At 33.2% G+C, this 16,427-nt stretch overlaps 1 protein-coding gene and 1 non-coding gene across 2 annotated transcripts; both read right to left on the bottom strand.

Annotated features, from left to right (window-relative positions):
• Positions 1 to 317: 317 nt before the first annotated feature.
• LOC149063722 (uncharacterized) lies at positions 318 to 770 on the bottom strand. The gene has a single exon (XM_089255766.1). It carries the CDS (start codon positions 768 to 770, stop codon positions 318 to 320), a length of 453 nt encoding a protein of 150 aa, XP_089111892.1.
• A 15,290-nt stretch (positions 771 to 16,060) lies between these two features.
• TRNAA-AGC (transfer RNA alanine (anticodon AGC)) lies at positions 16,061 to 16,132 on the bottom strand. The gene has a single exon. It is a non-coding gene; the product is annotated as a tRNA-Ala (tRNA).
• Between the last annotated feature and the right edge of the window lie 295 nt (positions 16,133 to 16,427).

Here is a 16,427-nt window from a genome sequence, read left to right as displayed (position 1 = left end):
GAAGAAAGGCAGTTCAAGGAAACTCGTTATGATAACATTCAATTTACATTTTGTCATTTTTATTGAAACTTATTCATTTTCATATGGGAAAAATTTCAGAGCGTCATTTTAATTCTATTTATTTATTAGAGTGCTTGTGGATACACGATATTTTTTGTTTTTCCGTCTGGTGCGTACACGAATAAATCGGAAGGTTTTCCGACGCGTGAGCTGGCCACATACAGTTGTCCATGTGAGAAGCACGGATTCTCCAAATCTAACCCACACACTTGCAGTGATTGTCCTTGTGCTTTGTTGATGGTCATTGCAAAAGCGAGTCATACCGGAAACTGTAAACGTTTCAATTCAAATGACATATCTGTTGGGATTATTGGAATACGTGGCAACAATACATCTTCATCCTTGAATTTGCCATTCAAAATTGTAGCTTCGATGACATTGTTCATTATTTTTTTCACCGAAAGTCGTGGTGGAATGATATTCACGCCAATTTTCAATGTTAAAATGTGCGGTGGCGTACCTGGCAAATCGAGTGAATTCAACAATTCCGTTGGGTAATTGACAACTTCGTCTAGATTCATCACAGTATCGATGGACTTATACGTTGTCGCTTCGCCTGGTATTCTGTTTTGAATGCTGAAATTGATGGCATTGGCATCGTTGTTTGTAGCTGCTAATATAGCACGTGCACTGAGCCACTGATGATTTTTGTAATTCCACGCGATATTTGGGAAAACCTTTTGAATCAATTCGTCTTTGGTTGATGTCATCTTACAAAAGTTTGTTGGCAATGCGATACATTGTGTAGATTTGTCGATTGCCATCTTCCCATTCCCAATATCCAGCAATTGTTTTGCGAAACGTTCGGTGGATGCATCATTTTGTAGTTGAACTCGCATATTGGTTTTCAAAGTGAATTTCTTTACATGTCGCCGTAGAACTGATGATTTGAGACATGCATGAAGCAACATCAGCGGATATTGAACGTGGTATGACTTGCAGAGTTTGTCGAAAACCACCAGACAATAAAATGAGTGCTCCACCGAAGGGCTCTCCACTTCCCCTCAAATCTTGCAGTGTACGATCAAGCGCTTCCAATGCTTTTTTGTGAGCCATTGTGCATTCGTCCCACATGATAAGTTCACATGTTTGGAGAACTTTGCCCATTCCGGAATTTTTGGTGATATTGCATGTTGGCGTCTCAGTGGTTTGCAAATTCAACGGCAATTTCAGTGCTGAATGCGCTGTTCGACCATCCAAAAGTGTTGCCGCAATTCCAGATGATGCAATTGCCAGTGCAGTTTTATTCCGTGTTCGTATGGTTGCCAAAACGATTGAAATGAGAAAAGTTTTGCTTGTACCTCCGGGCGCATCTATGAAGTACAATCCGTCACTTTGATTCGTAATTGCTTGCATGATTGTGTCATATACAATGCGTTGTTCTGGAACCAATTTCAGAAGATTCTTTTCAACAAATGTATAAAAAATCATCGACATCGAAGTGTGTTTCACGTTGCAAATCACGATCATAAGCGTCATTTGCAGATCGATTTGGTGCACACATTCTCAACTGCACCAATCCTTTGTTAGCGATTGACAAACATATATCCTCGATCGAAACCAACGCCTCATTATACACGTTTGGTGTGAATTGTATGTCCGGATTCGTTGCTCGCAAACGACGTAGGATGTCTTCACTCATGTAATCCCTGTATTTTTCCCAAAGATGTTTCGGATTGGATGGGAAACACGTTGTCAATATTATCGCTGCTTATTTGCTGTGGTTGAGCAGTATTCGATGCATCAGCGAGTCCCAATGGGCATCGTTTTCAAGAAGATTTAATTCTTGGCAAGCTTCTCGATAGGTCACACATACTTCATCATGAAAAATTGTATCGTTATGGAATATTCAACCAAATAACGATATAAAAATATATATATACTGTATATAATTGTGTAACGAAACAAACACGACAGTGATATTGGCAATAAAAATTTTAGGATATCGCGCCAAAATGTCGTTGCCGTTGCTATGATTTTTCATAATGGTAACCAATATTTTTTCTAATTAAAAAATTTTAAACAAATAAACATCAGTTCAAAAAACGATATTTTTTTCTAAATCATAGAAAAAATTGAAATATTCTGTATAAAAAGGATCATCGTAAACCTCCGATGTATGGGAACTATAATTTGTGGTGAAGAAATACACTCTCTGCCTTTCTCTTCACTGCAAAGTTAACCCGAAACGGACTATAAATATTCCGCGGATTGTTCAAGCACTCTAGAAATGTGTCGCGGGCAGCGTAAGTGCTGTGGAACTGTGCTACGCGTCTCTAAAGTGATCCGTAATTATCCCGCTGATCACTTAACTAATCACCGACGCGTGATGCGATGATTGCGGACGTACTAGTGATGATGAAACAAATACGATTGTGAGACGGAGTGTATCGTTGACGGAGCTCCCCCCCCCCCCTTACTGCACTTCATCGTCGTTTCCCCCACACAACATTTCTATTTTGTATTTTTTTGTCCATCAAACCCAGCCCAATGAAACTGATGCTGGCTTCTAGTCGCAAGTTATCAAACCCATTTGCTGACCAACAAGGTGTTAAGCGAGATGACTCGCTCCGATGGATACTTTATATTACACAATAAGATTATCGTTTAGTTTCTTTGTTGTATCCCATGTATATAATATGGCAAATGTAAGATAACAGATGAGGTGGCATCGGGGTCCCCCTCAATTGCTTTTAAAACGTACCTCCATCCTAATATGTGTACATTCATCCGTCTTAACGAAACCCCGAAACTTTCCTGCAACTCCGAACCCCATTTTGTCTGTAATCACCACAAAATTTCTTAATCGCGACAGTACCCAATTGTTCGGGGAAAATATGCCGTAAAAATTTTGTATGCTTTTTTTGTTTTTTTTTGACACAAAATAAAGTGTTCCAGACTCTGCCACGAAGCTGGGCTGTAAGAGGTCTCGGCAACGGGATAAGTCCAGTGGCAAAGTTCTGGCGTTCATTCATTGCCACTCCATCGTGAATACACTCCGTCTCACAATCGTGATCATTTCATCATCATTACTATCTTTCTCTGCGTCATCATCACCACATCACGCGTCGGCCTCAATCTGACCACGTGTTTTCATTTAAGTGTGAGTCACCTGTGCTATAACAGGTCATTACATTTTTTTTTCCACTGACGAAGTGGCTATAGTAGCGCCATAATAGCTGCCTGCGCTTAATTTGGTATATTTCTAGCTAATATCGTTGGATTTTTTTGCTTGCTACACCGCACTACATTGCCTCGAGTTTGATGGGATCGACCAGAATTGACGCTCTGCTAACGTCAGATGTTCGATTGGTATCTTATACACGTTTGAGGATTAGCTATTCGACATCTCTAACCTCTTTCTTCCATTTGGGAAAAGATCATTGCACTGACACGAGGGAGGAAGCAGAACCTAAAAGGCAAAAAAAAATAAAAGTATATCGAAATGTTGCCAAGTTTTGATTGTGTTGCCGGCAAAGAGAGGGAGAGATATCGATTTCTTTTCTCAATTCAACCCTCGCTCCACGAAGAATAAGAAGAAAATGAATCACTTCCAATCAATCATTCTTTATTAGATCGCTGGCACGTACGATCCAACATCTCGACTGCTGGTGAAGGCTTCGATCCTGCACTATTATTTCATGAAAAGGACTTCGGAAGACTGGCAAAAAGGGTGGAGAGCAGCCATATGACTGCGACTGTTCCGAAGCATATAAAAAGCTTCTCTTTTTTTTCTTCGTCTGGCTCATGTCCAGAATTATTCCGTAATAGGGTCGGCTGAATGGTGAGGTGAAAACGGCCCGTCAAAATATTTTGAAACGTCATCGGGATTTGAAGCTTGTTACGATGGCTTTTCCGGAAGGTTTGAGTTTATATTTCGACGAGAAAGAAATGATAATATTATCAAACCGAATCATGTTTTTACTGCACATAATGTGGAGGAGAAAAGAATTTTTATATAATCTTCAAACTATTTCTATATATTATTATATTTCTATCGATTTAAAAAGAGCTTTTGATAATGTAGATCCATCTCTGTTATTACATAAGATGGAGAATGTCGGAATTCGTGGTGAACTATTGCGGTGGTTCGAGATGTACTGTTATGGACGAATACAGGCAGTCTATATAGAAAATGATAAAAGTGATTACCTTGAAATAAAAAAAGGAATACCTCAGGGAACAGTACTTGGCCCACACTTTTTCTGATATATATAAATGAATTATGGCTTCTAAAATTGCATGGTAGAATAGTGTCTTTCGCGGATGACACCGTATTATAAGTTGAAGGTAAAAATATTTCTCATTTGATAACTGAAGTTGAAGATGACCTTAGACAGATTAACACATGGCTAACAAAAAATAAATTACTTCCAAACGTAGAAAAAACAAAATTCATCTGTCTAAAAACTAGAGATATCAAACCAGAAACTCCAGTATCACTAAGATTACACGTTTGTAAATACCCCTCCAAATCTGTTCTTGCAGTCACATAGAAAGAGTAAGAGAATATAGTTATTTAGGTGTAGTTATGCAAGACGACCTAAAATGGAATAGCCATTCTAACAATGTTTGTAATACGATAAGAAAACAAATTGCAGCTTTATATAGACTAAGAAACATTGTAAGTCCGGAACTCCTTAAAACAATTTTCTACGCCTGGATCCAGTCAAGAGTAACTTACGCTATTACAGTGTGGGGAGGTACCTATCACGATAATATTAAGGACTTAAATAACATCTATAATCGCATAAAACGTAAGGTAATGTTATTTAATAATCCAGATCTACTGAAATCAGAAATTTTAATACTTGATCTAAGACAAATTTATGTGTATACAATGATAATTTTTATGACTCTAAAAACCATAATTTATTTCTTAAAACTAATAACGATAGAACCTCAAATAGATACAACTTCTTGTATTTAACTCCAAAAACAAATAAATACCTTGTTCAAAAAAGTATAAATTACCTAGGACCAACTATTTGTAACAAATTCGGCAAAAAATTATCAGACCTTAGAATAAATAAACATCTCAAGAAAGAAATTTTCACATTCTCAAACTCTATAACGAATTTTGAAAGGTTTATTGAAAATATAAATAGATAACCAAGGAAAAATTTGAAATATCTAAAATAAAAAAAAAATGAATAAAATGAAATAAATGTAAATCGAGCGTGCCGTTTATTATATATATAGACATTTTTTAAGCTCTAGGACGGACCAAATGGGTCCCTAAGAGCTGCATAGTGTATGTTTTGTCTTTTGTTCTGTTGTCTTTATTTTATTTTGTATATTTGCATTCATGTATTTATGTGTGCTGGTTTGAATTATTAAATAAATAAATAAAAAAAAATATATCAGGGGGGTCTTCCAAATTTCAGACATTGTGGGCCAAAACAAATTCCCATGAAGCCTGTGGGTAAAAGTGATATTGCGGTACCTAGATCCGCAGTGGCATCTTAACGGGCCCAATGGATCCAGGGTCCCTGAGTCAAACGGGGGAGTCCTATGTTTTATTGGAGAATTTTATCTATTTTTTTTCTGCGATTATTTTTTCAAAAAATATGAGTTTTCATCAATTTTGAGACATTATTTTGCATCAAATATGAATCTTCATTTTCATTAATTCTGAAAATACCTTTCAATCAATTATTCTGCAAATAATAGTAGTAGCTGATGGTTTCAATTTTTTTGTAAAGTGTGCTTGGATAGGGAAAGGTTGGAACTCGAGGTCGAAGCCTTACGGGAAAAGTTAGGGTTCTAGTGGGCCCGGTTATAACGGAGCCGAAGCCTCTTGTCGTCGAGCCACCTGTTGATGAAGAAGCAATCTCCACGAACAACGACAGTGTAGAGGGCGAATGGGTGGTAGTGGATGAGGTAGAGGGGGATAGTGATAGGGGTTTAATCATCGGCGATTCTATGGTTAGGGAACTTGGGAACAGGGTGTGTAGGGATTTTCGGTGTTTCGAGCGCTGACGTTTTTCATCGCCGAAAGTTGCCCTTGCGGGTGATTATGTGGGTGGGAACGAATCAGGTAGGAGCGAATATTAGTGAGTCTCTGTCAGAGTACCGGGATTTACTATTATCCGCTAGGGAGAGGGGTTCAGATGTGGCAGTGATTCCAGTGCTGCCAAGGGGTAGTAGAGGGTATAGGAGTAGGATCCAACAATTCAATATAGGCCTGAAGGACATTTGCTCCTTACTTGGAGTCACGTTTTTGGAGCTTCCCACATTTACTGATAGGTGGCTTCGTTCAGATGGGATCCATCTAAATAAAAGGGGGGGTCTGGGAGGTTTACGGTAGTCTTAGGTTAGGTTTTTTACTCCCAGACCACGTAGTCGGGAATGCGGGTTAGTTAATGATAATCATAACAGTACTGACGGGGCCCCACCACTGACTTGAATAGCTTCTCAATTGACAATAAATCACCGGGTAAATTAAAATGTGTGCTAATTAATGCCAGGAGCTTGGGTAATAAGAAATTTTTTAGAAACTATGATAGTTGTGGAGGGCCTGGATCTTATAGCCATTACTGAATCTTGGGCAAAGGATGGGGATGAATCTTTCTTACACATCTCAGGATACGATACTTTTTAAAAAAAAAAAATAGATCTAATAGGAAAGTGGGCGGAGTGTCGATACACGTGAAATCATGTTGAAGGCTAGAGAGTGTAACGTGCAGAGAAGTGATATTGAAACCATATGGGTTGAACTTGAGAACAAAAGACGTCATAAACTTATTGTTGGGGTTTGTTACAATCCACCGAATAGGGATCCAAACTACATCGCCAAATTGCATGATGAAATTTCCTACATGTGTAAGAGAAAGAGGGTTCTCATACTAGGGGATTTCAATTACCCGTGTATCGTTTGGGAGATCAGTATGAAGGAGAGTTTCTTAAGTTGATGTTCGAAAATTTTTTGTATCAGCATGTATCAGAAGCCACTAGGGGTACTGCTATTTTGGATTTAGTTCTCACTAGCTCTGAGGATCTTGTTGAACATGTTTCGGTAGGGGAAGAGTTTTCCTCCAGTGATCATCGTATCGTCAGATTTCACTGTAACTTTTCCTCGGGTAAGGTTGATAACAAAAGACTGGTTCCTTGTTTTCGGGGAACTAACTTTGATGTTTTGAGAAGAAGGTTAGCGGAAGTTTTCAAAGACCGGTTGGAATCAGTAGGGGTGGTAAGTCAATGGGAGGAATTTAGTACGAAACTGTCCTCTGTTTTGCACGACGTCATACCCTTTGTTCGAAAAAGGCGTGTTTGTATATCTCACCCTATATGGTTCACGGATAGCGTGCGTAAATTCTATCTTGAAAAGAAAAGAGCATTCAGGGAGTATAAAAGTGGACGAGGTGATCTATCATTGTTTATTGATAAAAGAAGAGTGTTGAAGAAAGCGATAAGGAATAGTAAAAAGGAAGTTCAATCTAGATTGGCAGATAACATTGGCTCTGATCCGAAATCATTTTTTCGATACGTCAATAATGGATGCAAGGGGACAGTTGGCCCCCCTCTCGATAGGAGGGTCTAGGTTAGAGAGCAATGTTGACAAGTGTAGTGCTTTCAATGACTTTTTCGCGTCGGTGTTTAACAGAGATAATGATATTCGATATACGGGTGTTGCATGGGGAAATAAAATCCTCAACGATATTCAAGTGGAAGATGTGGAGGTCCTAAATCTTCTAAAAAATATATGTGCTAGCAAAGCACCAGGATCAGATGATATATATCCCAGGGTCCTCAGGGAATGTGCTAATGAATTGTTGGGGCCAGTCGCACAGATATACAGGAGTAGTGTTGCTGAGGGTATCGTCCCAAGAGATTGTAAACTTACTAACGTTGTTCCGATATTTAAGAAGGGTAGTAGAGAAGCGGTGTCAAATTATCGTCCAGTGAGTTTGACGAGCTCCCTCTAGAAAATTTTGGAAATTATCATCAAAAGGCAGTTTGTGAAGTGGATAGACGAGAATAATGTATTGTCGGATAATCAGCATGGGTTCAGGAAGGGAAAGTCATGTTTAACTAACCTCTTTTGTTTCTATGATCACGTGACTAAGGCTTTGGGTAAGAGAAAAAATGTAGATGTTGTTTACCTTGATTTCCAGAAGGCATTCGATCGGTCCAACATGGCAAACTCTTGAAGTGTTTACACGAGATTGGAATTGGGGGCAACTTGCTGAATTGGATAGAATCGTGGTTAAGAGATAGGTCGCAACGAGTTATGGTGACCGGGGAATTCTCTGGATGGACAGACGTCACAAATGGAGTTTCTCAACGAAGTGTCCTTGGCCCCATGCTTTTTTCACTTTTTAGCGATAAACTCGATCAATGTATCGATGGGATAACTAGCAAATTCGCAGATGATGTGAAGTTAATGGGGGTAATCGGGAATCAAAGCGATAGGGAGTTGCTCCAGACCAACTTAAACAGAATTGCAGCATGACGTTTAGCGTTGATAAGTGCGTGGCAGCTCATTTTGGTTCGAGCAACCCACGGTTCTCTTACGAGTTGAATGGTGTCACTATCCCGGATGCAACTAGGGTCACCGATTTGGGAATTCTCATTGACGAGCGACTTAAGTTTTCTGAACATTGTTCAGCGGTTGTCAAAAAAGTGAATAGAATGCTTGGTCTCATTTTCAAAAAGGTCTCTTCGCGTTCTCCTAAAGTCATTCTTCCGCTCTTTCGAGGCTTAGTTCGTCCTGGACTGGAGTATGCTGTAAGGTTTTGGAGACCACACCTACAGAGGGACATAGACTTGGTTGAAGGGGTGCAGAGAACGCAGAGCTACGCGTGTCCTTATTGGCAGACGGGGCTTGAGTTATGAAGAGAGATTTCATTTTTTGAATATGTTTACATTGGATAAACGCAGGTGTCGAGGAGATATGATCGAAGTGTTCAAAATTTTCAATGGGATGGATAGGATGGACCACGATCTTTTAGTACACCGCCAATCGACTGCTTTTACAAGGGGACACCAGTATCGATTGGTGAGGGACAATGCAACGTTATGGTGTCGCAGGGAATTTTTCTCTAATAGGGTTGTTAATAAATGGAATAGCTTAACCCCGGAGGTAGTAAATTGTAACACAATTGACACGTTTAAAACGAAGTATGATAAACATGTTGGGGTCGAGAAGCTCTGTCCATTCTTAGAATAAGACAACCATAAGTATTCTTTATGGGCATTGTATAATATTTTAACATGTGTATATATTGTTTATAATGTTTCTAATTACATTTTTAAGTGGGTTGCTTTGTTTTTGAAATATATAACATCCATATTTGTTATGGGCATCTTTTTATCAGCCACCTCGCTGGGCATTTGGCCTGTTGTGGTGTTGTATTTGTATTTGTAAATATTTTCCATTTTTTTGGAAATATTTATTTCAATCAGTTATTTTGTATATATTTTTTATTTATTCCGGAAGTATTTCTCTTAGTATTTCTGGAAATATTACTAGTTCAGTAATTCTGGAAATATTACTAGGTTAGAAATTCTGAAAATATTTCTCTTAGTAATTCTGAAAATATTTCTCTTAGTAATTCTGGTAGTATTTCTCTTAATAAGGGAAATTAGTAATTCTGGTAGTATTTCTCTTAATATTTCAGGAAACATTACTTTTACCATTCTGGAAATACTACTTTTAGTAATTCTGGAAATATTACTATTTTAGTAATTCTGGAAATATTACTATTTTAGTAATTCTGGAAATATTACTTTAACCATTCTGAAAATATTTCTCGTAGTAATTCTGGAAGTATTTCTGAAAATATTACTTTTAGTAATTTTGGAAATATTACTATTTTAGTAATTCTGGAAATATTACTTTAACCATTCTGAAAATATTTCTCGTAGTAATTCTGGAAGTATTTCTGAAAATATTACTTTTAGTAATTCTGGAAATATTACTATTTTAGTAATTTTGGAAATATTACTATTTTAGTAATTCTGGAAATATTACTATTTTAGTAATTCTGGAAATATTACTTTAACCATTCTGAAAATATTTCTCGTAGTAATTCTGGAAGTATTTCTGAAAATATTACTTTTAGTAATTCTGGAAATATTACTATTTTAGTAATTCTGGAAATATTACTATTTTAGTAATTCTGGAAATATTACTATTTTAGTAGTTCTGGAAATATTACTTTAACCATTCTGAAAATATTTCTCGTAGTAATTCTGGAAGTATTTCTGAAAATATTACTATTTTAGTAATTCTTGAAATATTACTATTTTAGTAATTCTGGAAATATTACTTTATCCATTCTGAAAATATTTCTCGTAGTAATTCTGGAAGTATTTCTGAAAATATTACTTTTAGTAATTTTGCAAATATTACTATTTTAGTAACTCTGGAAATATTACTATTTTAGTAATTCTGGAAATATTACTATTTTAGTAATTCTGGAAATATTACTATTTTAGTAATTCTGGAAATACTACTTTTAGTAATTCTGGAAATATTACTATTTTAGTAATTCTGGAAATATTACTATTTAGTAATTCTGGAAATATTACTATTTTAGTAATTCTGGAAATATTACTATTTTAGTAATTCTGGAAATATTACTTTAACCATTCTGAAAATATTTCTCGTAGTAATTCTGGAAGTATTTCTGAAAATATTACTTTTAGTAATTTTGGAAATATTACTATTTTAGTAACTCTGGAAATATTACTATTTTAGTAACTCTGGAAATATTACTATTTTAGTAATTCTGGAAATATTACTTTAACCATTCTGAAAATATTTCTCGTAGTAATTCTGGAAGTATTTCTGAAAATATCACTTTTAGTAATTCTGGAAATATTACTATTTTAGTAATTCTGGAAATATTACTATTTTAGTAATTCTGGAAATATTACTATTTTAGTAATTCTGGAAATATTACTTTAACCATTCTGGAAATATTACTTTAACCATTCTGAAAATATTTCTCGTAGTAATTCTGGAAGTATTTCTGAAAATATTACTTTTAGTAATTCTGGAAATATTACTATTTTAGTAATTCTGGAAATATTACTATTTTAGTAATTCTGGAAATATTACAATTTTAGTAGTTCTGGAAATATTACTTTAACCATTCTGAAAATATTTCTCGTAGTAATTCTGGAAGTATTTCTGAAAATATTACTATTTTAGTAATTCTGAAAATATTACTATTTTAGTAATTCTGGAAATATTACTATTTTAGTAATTCTGGAAATGTTACTTTAACCATTCTGAAAATATTTCTCGTAGTAATTCTGGAAGTATTTCTGAAAATATTACTTTTAGTAATTTTGGAAATATTACTATTTTAGTAATTCTGGAAATATTACTTTAACCATTCTGAAAATATTTCTCGTAGTAATTCTGGAAGTATTTCTGAAAATATTACTTTTAGTAATTCTGGAAATATTACTATTTTAGTAATTCTGGAAATATTACTTTAACCATTCTCAAAATATTTCTCGTAGTAATTCTGGAAGTATTTCTGAAAATATTACTTTTAGTAATTCTGGAAATATTACTTTTAGTAATTTTGGAAATATTACTATTTTAGTAGTTCTGGAAATATTACTTTAACCATTCTGAAAATATTTCTCGTAGTAATTCTGGAAGTATTTCTGAAAATATTACTTTTAGTAATTTTGGAAATATTACTATTTTAGTAATTCTGGAAATATTACTATTTTAGTAGTTCTGGAAATATTACTTTAACCATTCTGAAAATATTTCTCGTAGTAATTCTGGAAGTATTTCTGAAAATATTACTATTTTAGTAATTCTTGAAATATTACTATTTTAGTAATTCTGGAAATATTACTTTAACCATTCTGAAAATATTTCTCGTAGTAATTCTGGAAGTATTTCTGAAAATATTACTTTTAGTAATTTTGGAAATATTACTATTTTAGTAACTCTGGAAATATTACTATTTTAGTAATTCTGGAAATATTACTATTTTAGTAATTCTGGAAATATTACTATTTTAGTAATTCTGGAAATACTACTTTTAGTAATTCTGGAAATATTACTATTTTAGTAATTCTGGAAATATTACTATTTTAGTAATTCTGGAAATATTACTATTTTAGTAATTCTGGAAATATTACTATTTTAGTAATTCTGGAAATATTACTATTTTAGTAATTCTGGAAATATTACTATTTTAGTAATTCTGGAAATATTACTATTTTAGTAATTCTGGAAATATTTCTCGTAGTAATTCTGGAAGTATTTCTGAAAATATTACTTTTAGTAATTTTGGAAATATTACTTTTAGTAATTTTGGAAATATTACTATTTTAGTAACTCTGGAAATATTACTATTTTAGTAATTCTGGAAATATTACTTTAACCATTCTGAAAATATTTCTCGTAGTAATTCTGGAAGTATTTCTGAAAATATCACTTTTAGTAATTCTGGAAATATTACTATTTTAGTAATTCTGGAAATATTACTATTTTAGTAATTCTGGAAATATTACTTTAACCATTCTGGAAATATTACTTTAACCATTCTGAAAATATTTCTCGTAGTAATTCTGGAAGTATTTCTGAAAATATTACTTTTAGTAATTCTGGAAATATTACTATTTTAGTAATTCTGGAAATATTACTATTTTAGTAATTCTGGAAATATTACTATTTTAGCAGTTCTGGAAATATTACTTTAACCATTCTGAAAATATTTCTCGTAGTAATTCTGGAAGTATTTCTGAAAATATTACTATTTTAGTAATTCTGGAAATATTACTATTTTAGTAATTCTGGAAATATTACTTTAACCATTCTGAAAATATTTCTCGTAGTAATTCTGGAAGTATTTCTGAAAATATTACTTTTAGTAATTCTGGAAATATTACTATTTTAGTAATTTTGGAAATATTACTATTTTAGTAACTCTGGAAATATTACTATTTTAGTAATTCTGGAAATATTACTTTAACCATTCTGAAAATATTTCTCGTAGTAATTCTGGAAGTATTTCTGAAAATATTACTTTTAGTAATTCTGGAAATATTACTATTTTAGTAATTCTGGAAATATTACTATTTTAGTAATTCTGGAAATATTACTATTTTAGTAATTCTGGAAATATTACTTTAACCATTCTGAAAATATTTCTCGTAGTAATTCTGGAAGTATTTCTGAAAATATTACTTTTAGTAATTCTGGAAATATTACTATTTTAGTAATTCTGGAAATATTACTATTTTAGTAATTCTGGAAATATTACTATTTTAGTAGTTCTGGAAATATTACTTTAACCATTCTGAAAATATTTCTCGTAGTAATTCTGGAAGTATTTCTGAAAATATTACTTTTAGTAATTCTGGAAATATTACTATTTTAGTAATTCTGGAAATATTACTATTTTAGTAGTTCTGGAAATATTACTTTAACCATTCTGAAAATATTTCTCGTAGTAATTCTGGAAGTATTTCTGAAAATATTACTTTTAGTAATTTTGGAAATATTACTATTTTAGTAATTCTGGAAATATTACTTTAACCATTCTGAAAATATTTCTCGTAGTAATTCTGGAAGTATTTCTGAAAATATTACTTTTAGTAATTCTGGAAATATTAGTATTTTAGTAATTCTGGAAATATTACTTTAACCATTCTGAAAATATTTCTCGTAGTAATTCTGGAAGTATTTCTGAAAATATTACTTTTAGTAATTCTGGAAATATTACTTTTAGTAATTTTGGAAATATTACTATTTTAGTAGTTCTGGAAATATTACTTTAACCATTCTGAAAATATTTCTCGTAGTAATTCTGGAAGTATTTCTGAAAATATTACTTTTAGTAATTCTGGAAATATTACTATTTTAGTAATTCTGGAAATATTACTATTTTAGTAATTCTGGAAATATTACTATTTTAGTAATTCTGGAAATATTACTATTTTAGTAATTCTGGAGATATTACTATTTTAGTAATTCTGGAAATATTACTATTTTAGTAATTCTGGAAATATTACTTTAACCATTCTGAAAATATTTCTCGTAGTAATTCTGGAAGTATTTCTGAAAATATTACTTTTAGTAATTTTGGAAATATTACTATTTTAGTAATTCTGGAAATATTACTATTTTAGTAATTCTGGAAATATTACTATTTTAGTAATTCTGGAAATATTACTATTTTAGTAATTCTGGAAATATTACTATTTTAGTAATTCTGGAAATATTACTTTAACCATTCTGAAAATATTTCTCGTAGTAATTCTGGAAGTATTTCTGAAAATATTACTTTTAGTAATTCTGGAAATATTACTATTTTAGTAATTCTGGAAATATTACTTTAACCATTCTGAAAATATTTCTCGTAGTAATTCTGGAAGTATTTCTGAAAATATTACTTTTAGTAATTTTGGATATATTACTATTTTAGTAACTCTGGAAATATTACTATTTTAGTAATTCTGGAAGTATTTCTGAAAATATTACTTTTAGTAATTTTGGAAATATTACTATTTTAGTAACTCTGTTAATATTACTATTTTAGTAATTCTGGAAATATTACTATTTTAGTAATTCTGGAAATATTACTATTTTAGTAATTCTGGAAATATTACTATTTTAGTAATTCTGGAAATATTACTTTAACCATTCCGAAAATATTTATTTTAGTAATTCTGAAAATATTTCTCTTAGTAATTCTGGAAGTATTTCTGGAAATATTACTTTAACCATTCTGAAAATATTACTTTAACCATTCTGAAAATATTACTTTAACCATTCTGAAAATATTACTTTTAGTAATTATGAAATTACTTCACTTAGAAATTCTGAAATTATTTTTCCATCAAATATGAATTTCTAACGGTTCAGAAATACTTCTTTTTAAAATTACATATGAAATCCAATTAAATCTGAAATTATTTTACAGCGAAATTGCTTGTTGATAATTGTTAATTACGATGAAAATCGCTTGTTCAGATGTGTTCTATCACGCCTTGAAGTCTCTCCCATGAGTTCTGAATCACCCTGTGTGAATAATGATTGCGAGAATGTTTGAAACACACATAAAATGGAATTTCTTAACCCCCGTTCTCGGATAGAAATTCCTGAAAAGAAATATTTGAAAACTTTACCCGAAGTTAAAACATGAAACAAGTCATAAGAGCGGGGGAAAAAGAAAAAAAAAAAATCCAGATTGAAGTAGGAGTGAAATTGGCAAACCACCGAAGTCCTATCACTTGAGAGCATGAATCAGGGAATTCAATCGACTGACCTGATAAGGAATACGTCGAGTGCTTACGCGTATTACAGAGAGTCACTGAAAGTGAGCGAGACTTCTCGAATGGAAAGGATTACATAAAAAGGGCAAAATCTGCTGCAGTTTCTTTTTATTAAGATAGGAGTGTAGTCGTTTTTCTTTGCTCTTATTTTTGGGATAAAAGAGGACCGAAAGCTATTCTGGAACTGGAAACGGGTGTATGTGTCTGAAAGGAAAAGAGCCTGTAATTTTCACCGGAGGAACCATTTCCCGTTACAGGAGTCGATGAAAATTGGCGGAAGCTTCAAGTCCGTAATTTTCGACTCATTTCATTCCCTGATGATGAGGAATTTTTCTTTTCGTATTTTACTTTCGTTTTTCTATAGTTTTTTGGGATTATTCCGGAGGGAGAAACTGGCTCTTGTTAAGATCACCGTGAACTGAATCAGGTTTCATTCCGATTGATTTTTTGAGAAATATTTTTAAAACATGATGTTGAGGTGTGTGTGACGAAAAGTTCCGCAATATTTGTGTATATTGAGCGTTGTTTGCAACGCATTATGTTATGTGTGGTTCTGGATATAATCCTGGTACTGGCAATAACGGGCGAGACAACACCGTATCAAAATCGTTAGGCCTGTTTCAATGCGTCAAGTTATACAGTAGTTAAATAGATTAGTCATCAAGTACAAAAATACACGAGATTCATTGAAAGACTGGTTATTTGTGGAGATGAAGATTACACAAGGAAGAAAATTCATCACTGCCCCCACGGGGACTTGAACCCCGGTCTCTCGCTTGCTGGACGAGTGGTCTACCATCTAAGCTATGGAAGCAGATAAAATTAATTTCAACCTTGGAAAATCTCCACCAATAACCAGGCTTTCAATGAATCTTGTATTGACAAGTGGAGAGGAAATTTCTATATGCATGTGGCCATCTGGTGGCCTATATCATTCACGAGCTATTAGTTGATTGTTGCCGCCGTCCATGTATGGTGTCTTTCAACGTATATACGCTCCAAGGTTTAAATACAGTCGAACCCCATTATAACGAACTCCAAGAGACCGGAGAAATAACTTCGTTATAACGAAATTTCGTTATAAAGGAATTCCAGGTTTTTGTATTGTT

Source organism: Pholcus phalangioides, unplaced genomic scaffold, assembly GCF_987345545.1.
Source record: "Pholcus phalangioides strain wild (caught in Gottingen) unplaced genomic scaffold, Ppha-v1.0 ptg000172l_1, whole genome shotgun sequence".
Classification (NCBI taxonomy): domain Eukaryota; kingdom Metazoa; phylum Arthropoda; class Arachnida; order Araneae; family Pholcidae; genus Pholcus; species Pholcus phalangioides.
The sequence above is the reverse complement of the archived record's forward strand: the minus strand, read 5'-3'. Positions and strand labels throughout refer to the sequence as shown.

What these genes read in the sequence shown, in the direction of transcription:
- LOC149063722 (XM_089255766.1), bottom strand. Translation starts at nt 770, where the DNA reads ATGACATCAACCAAAGACGAATTGATTCAAAAGGTTTTCCCAAATATC.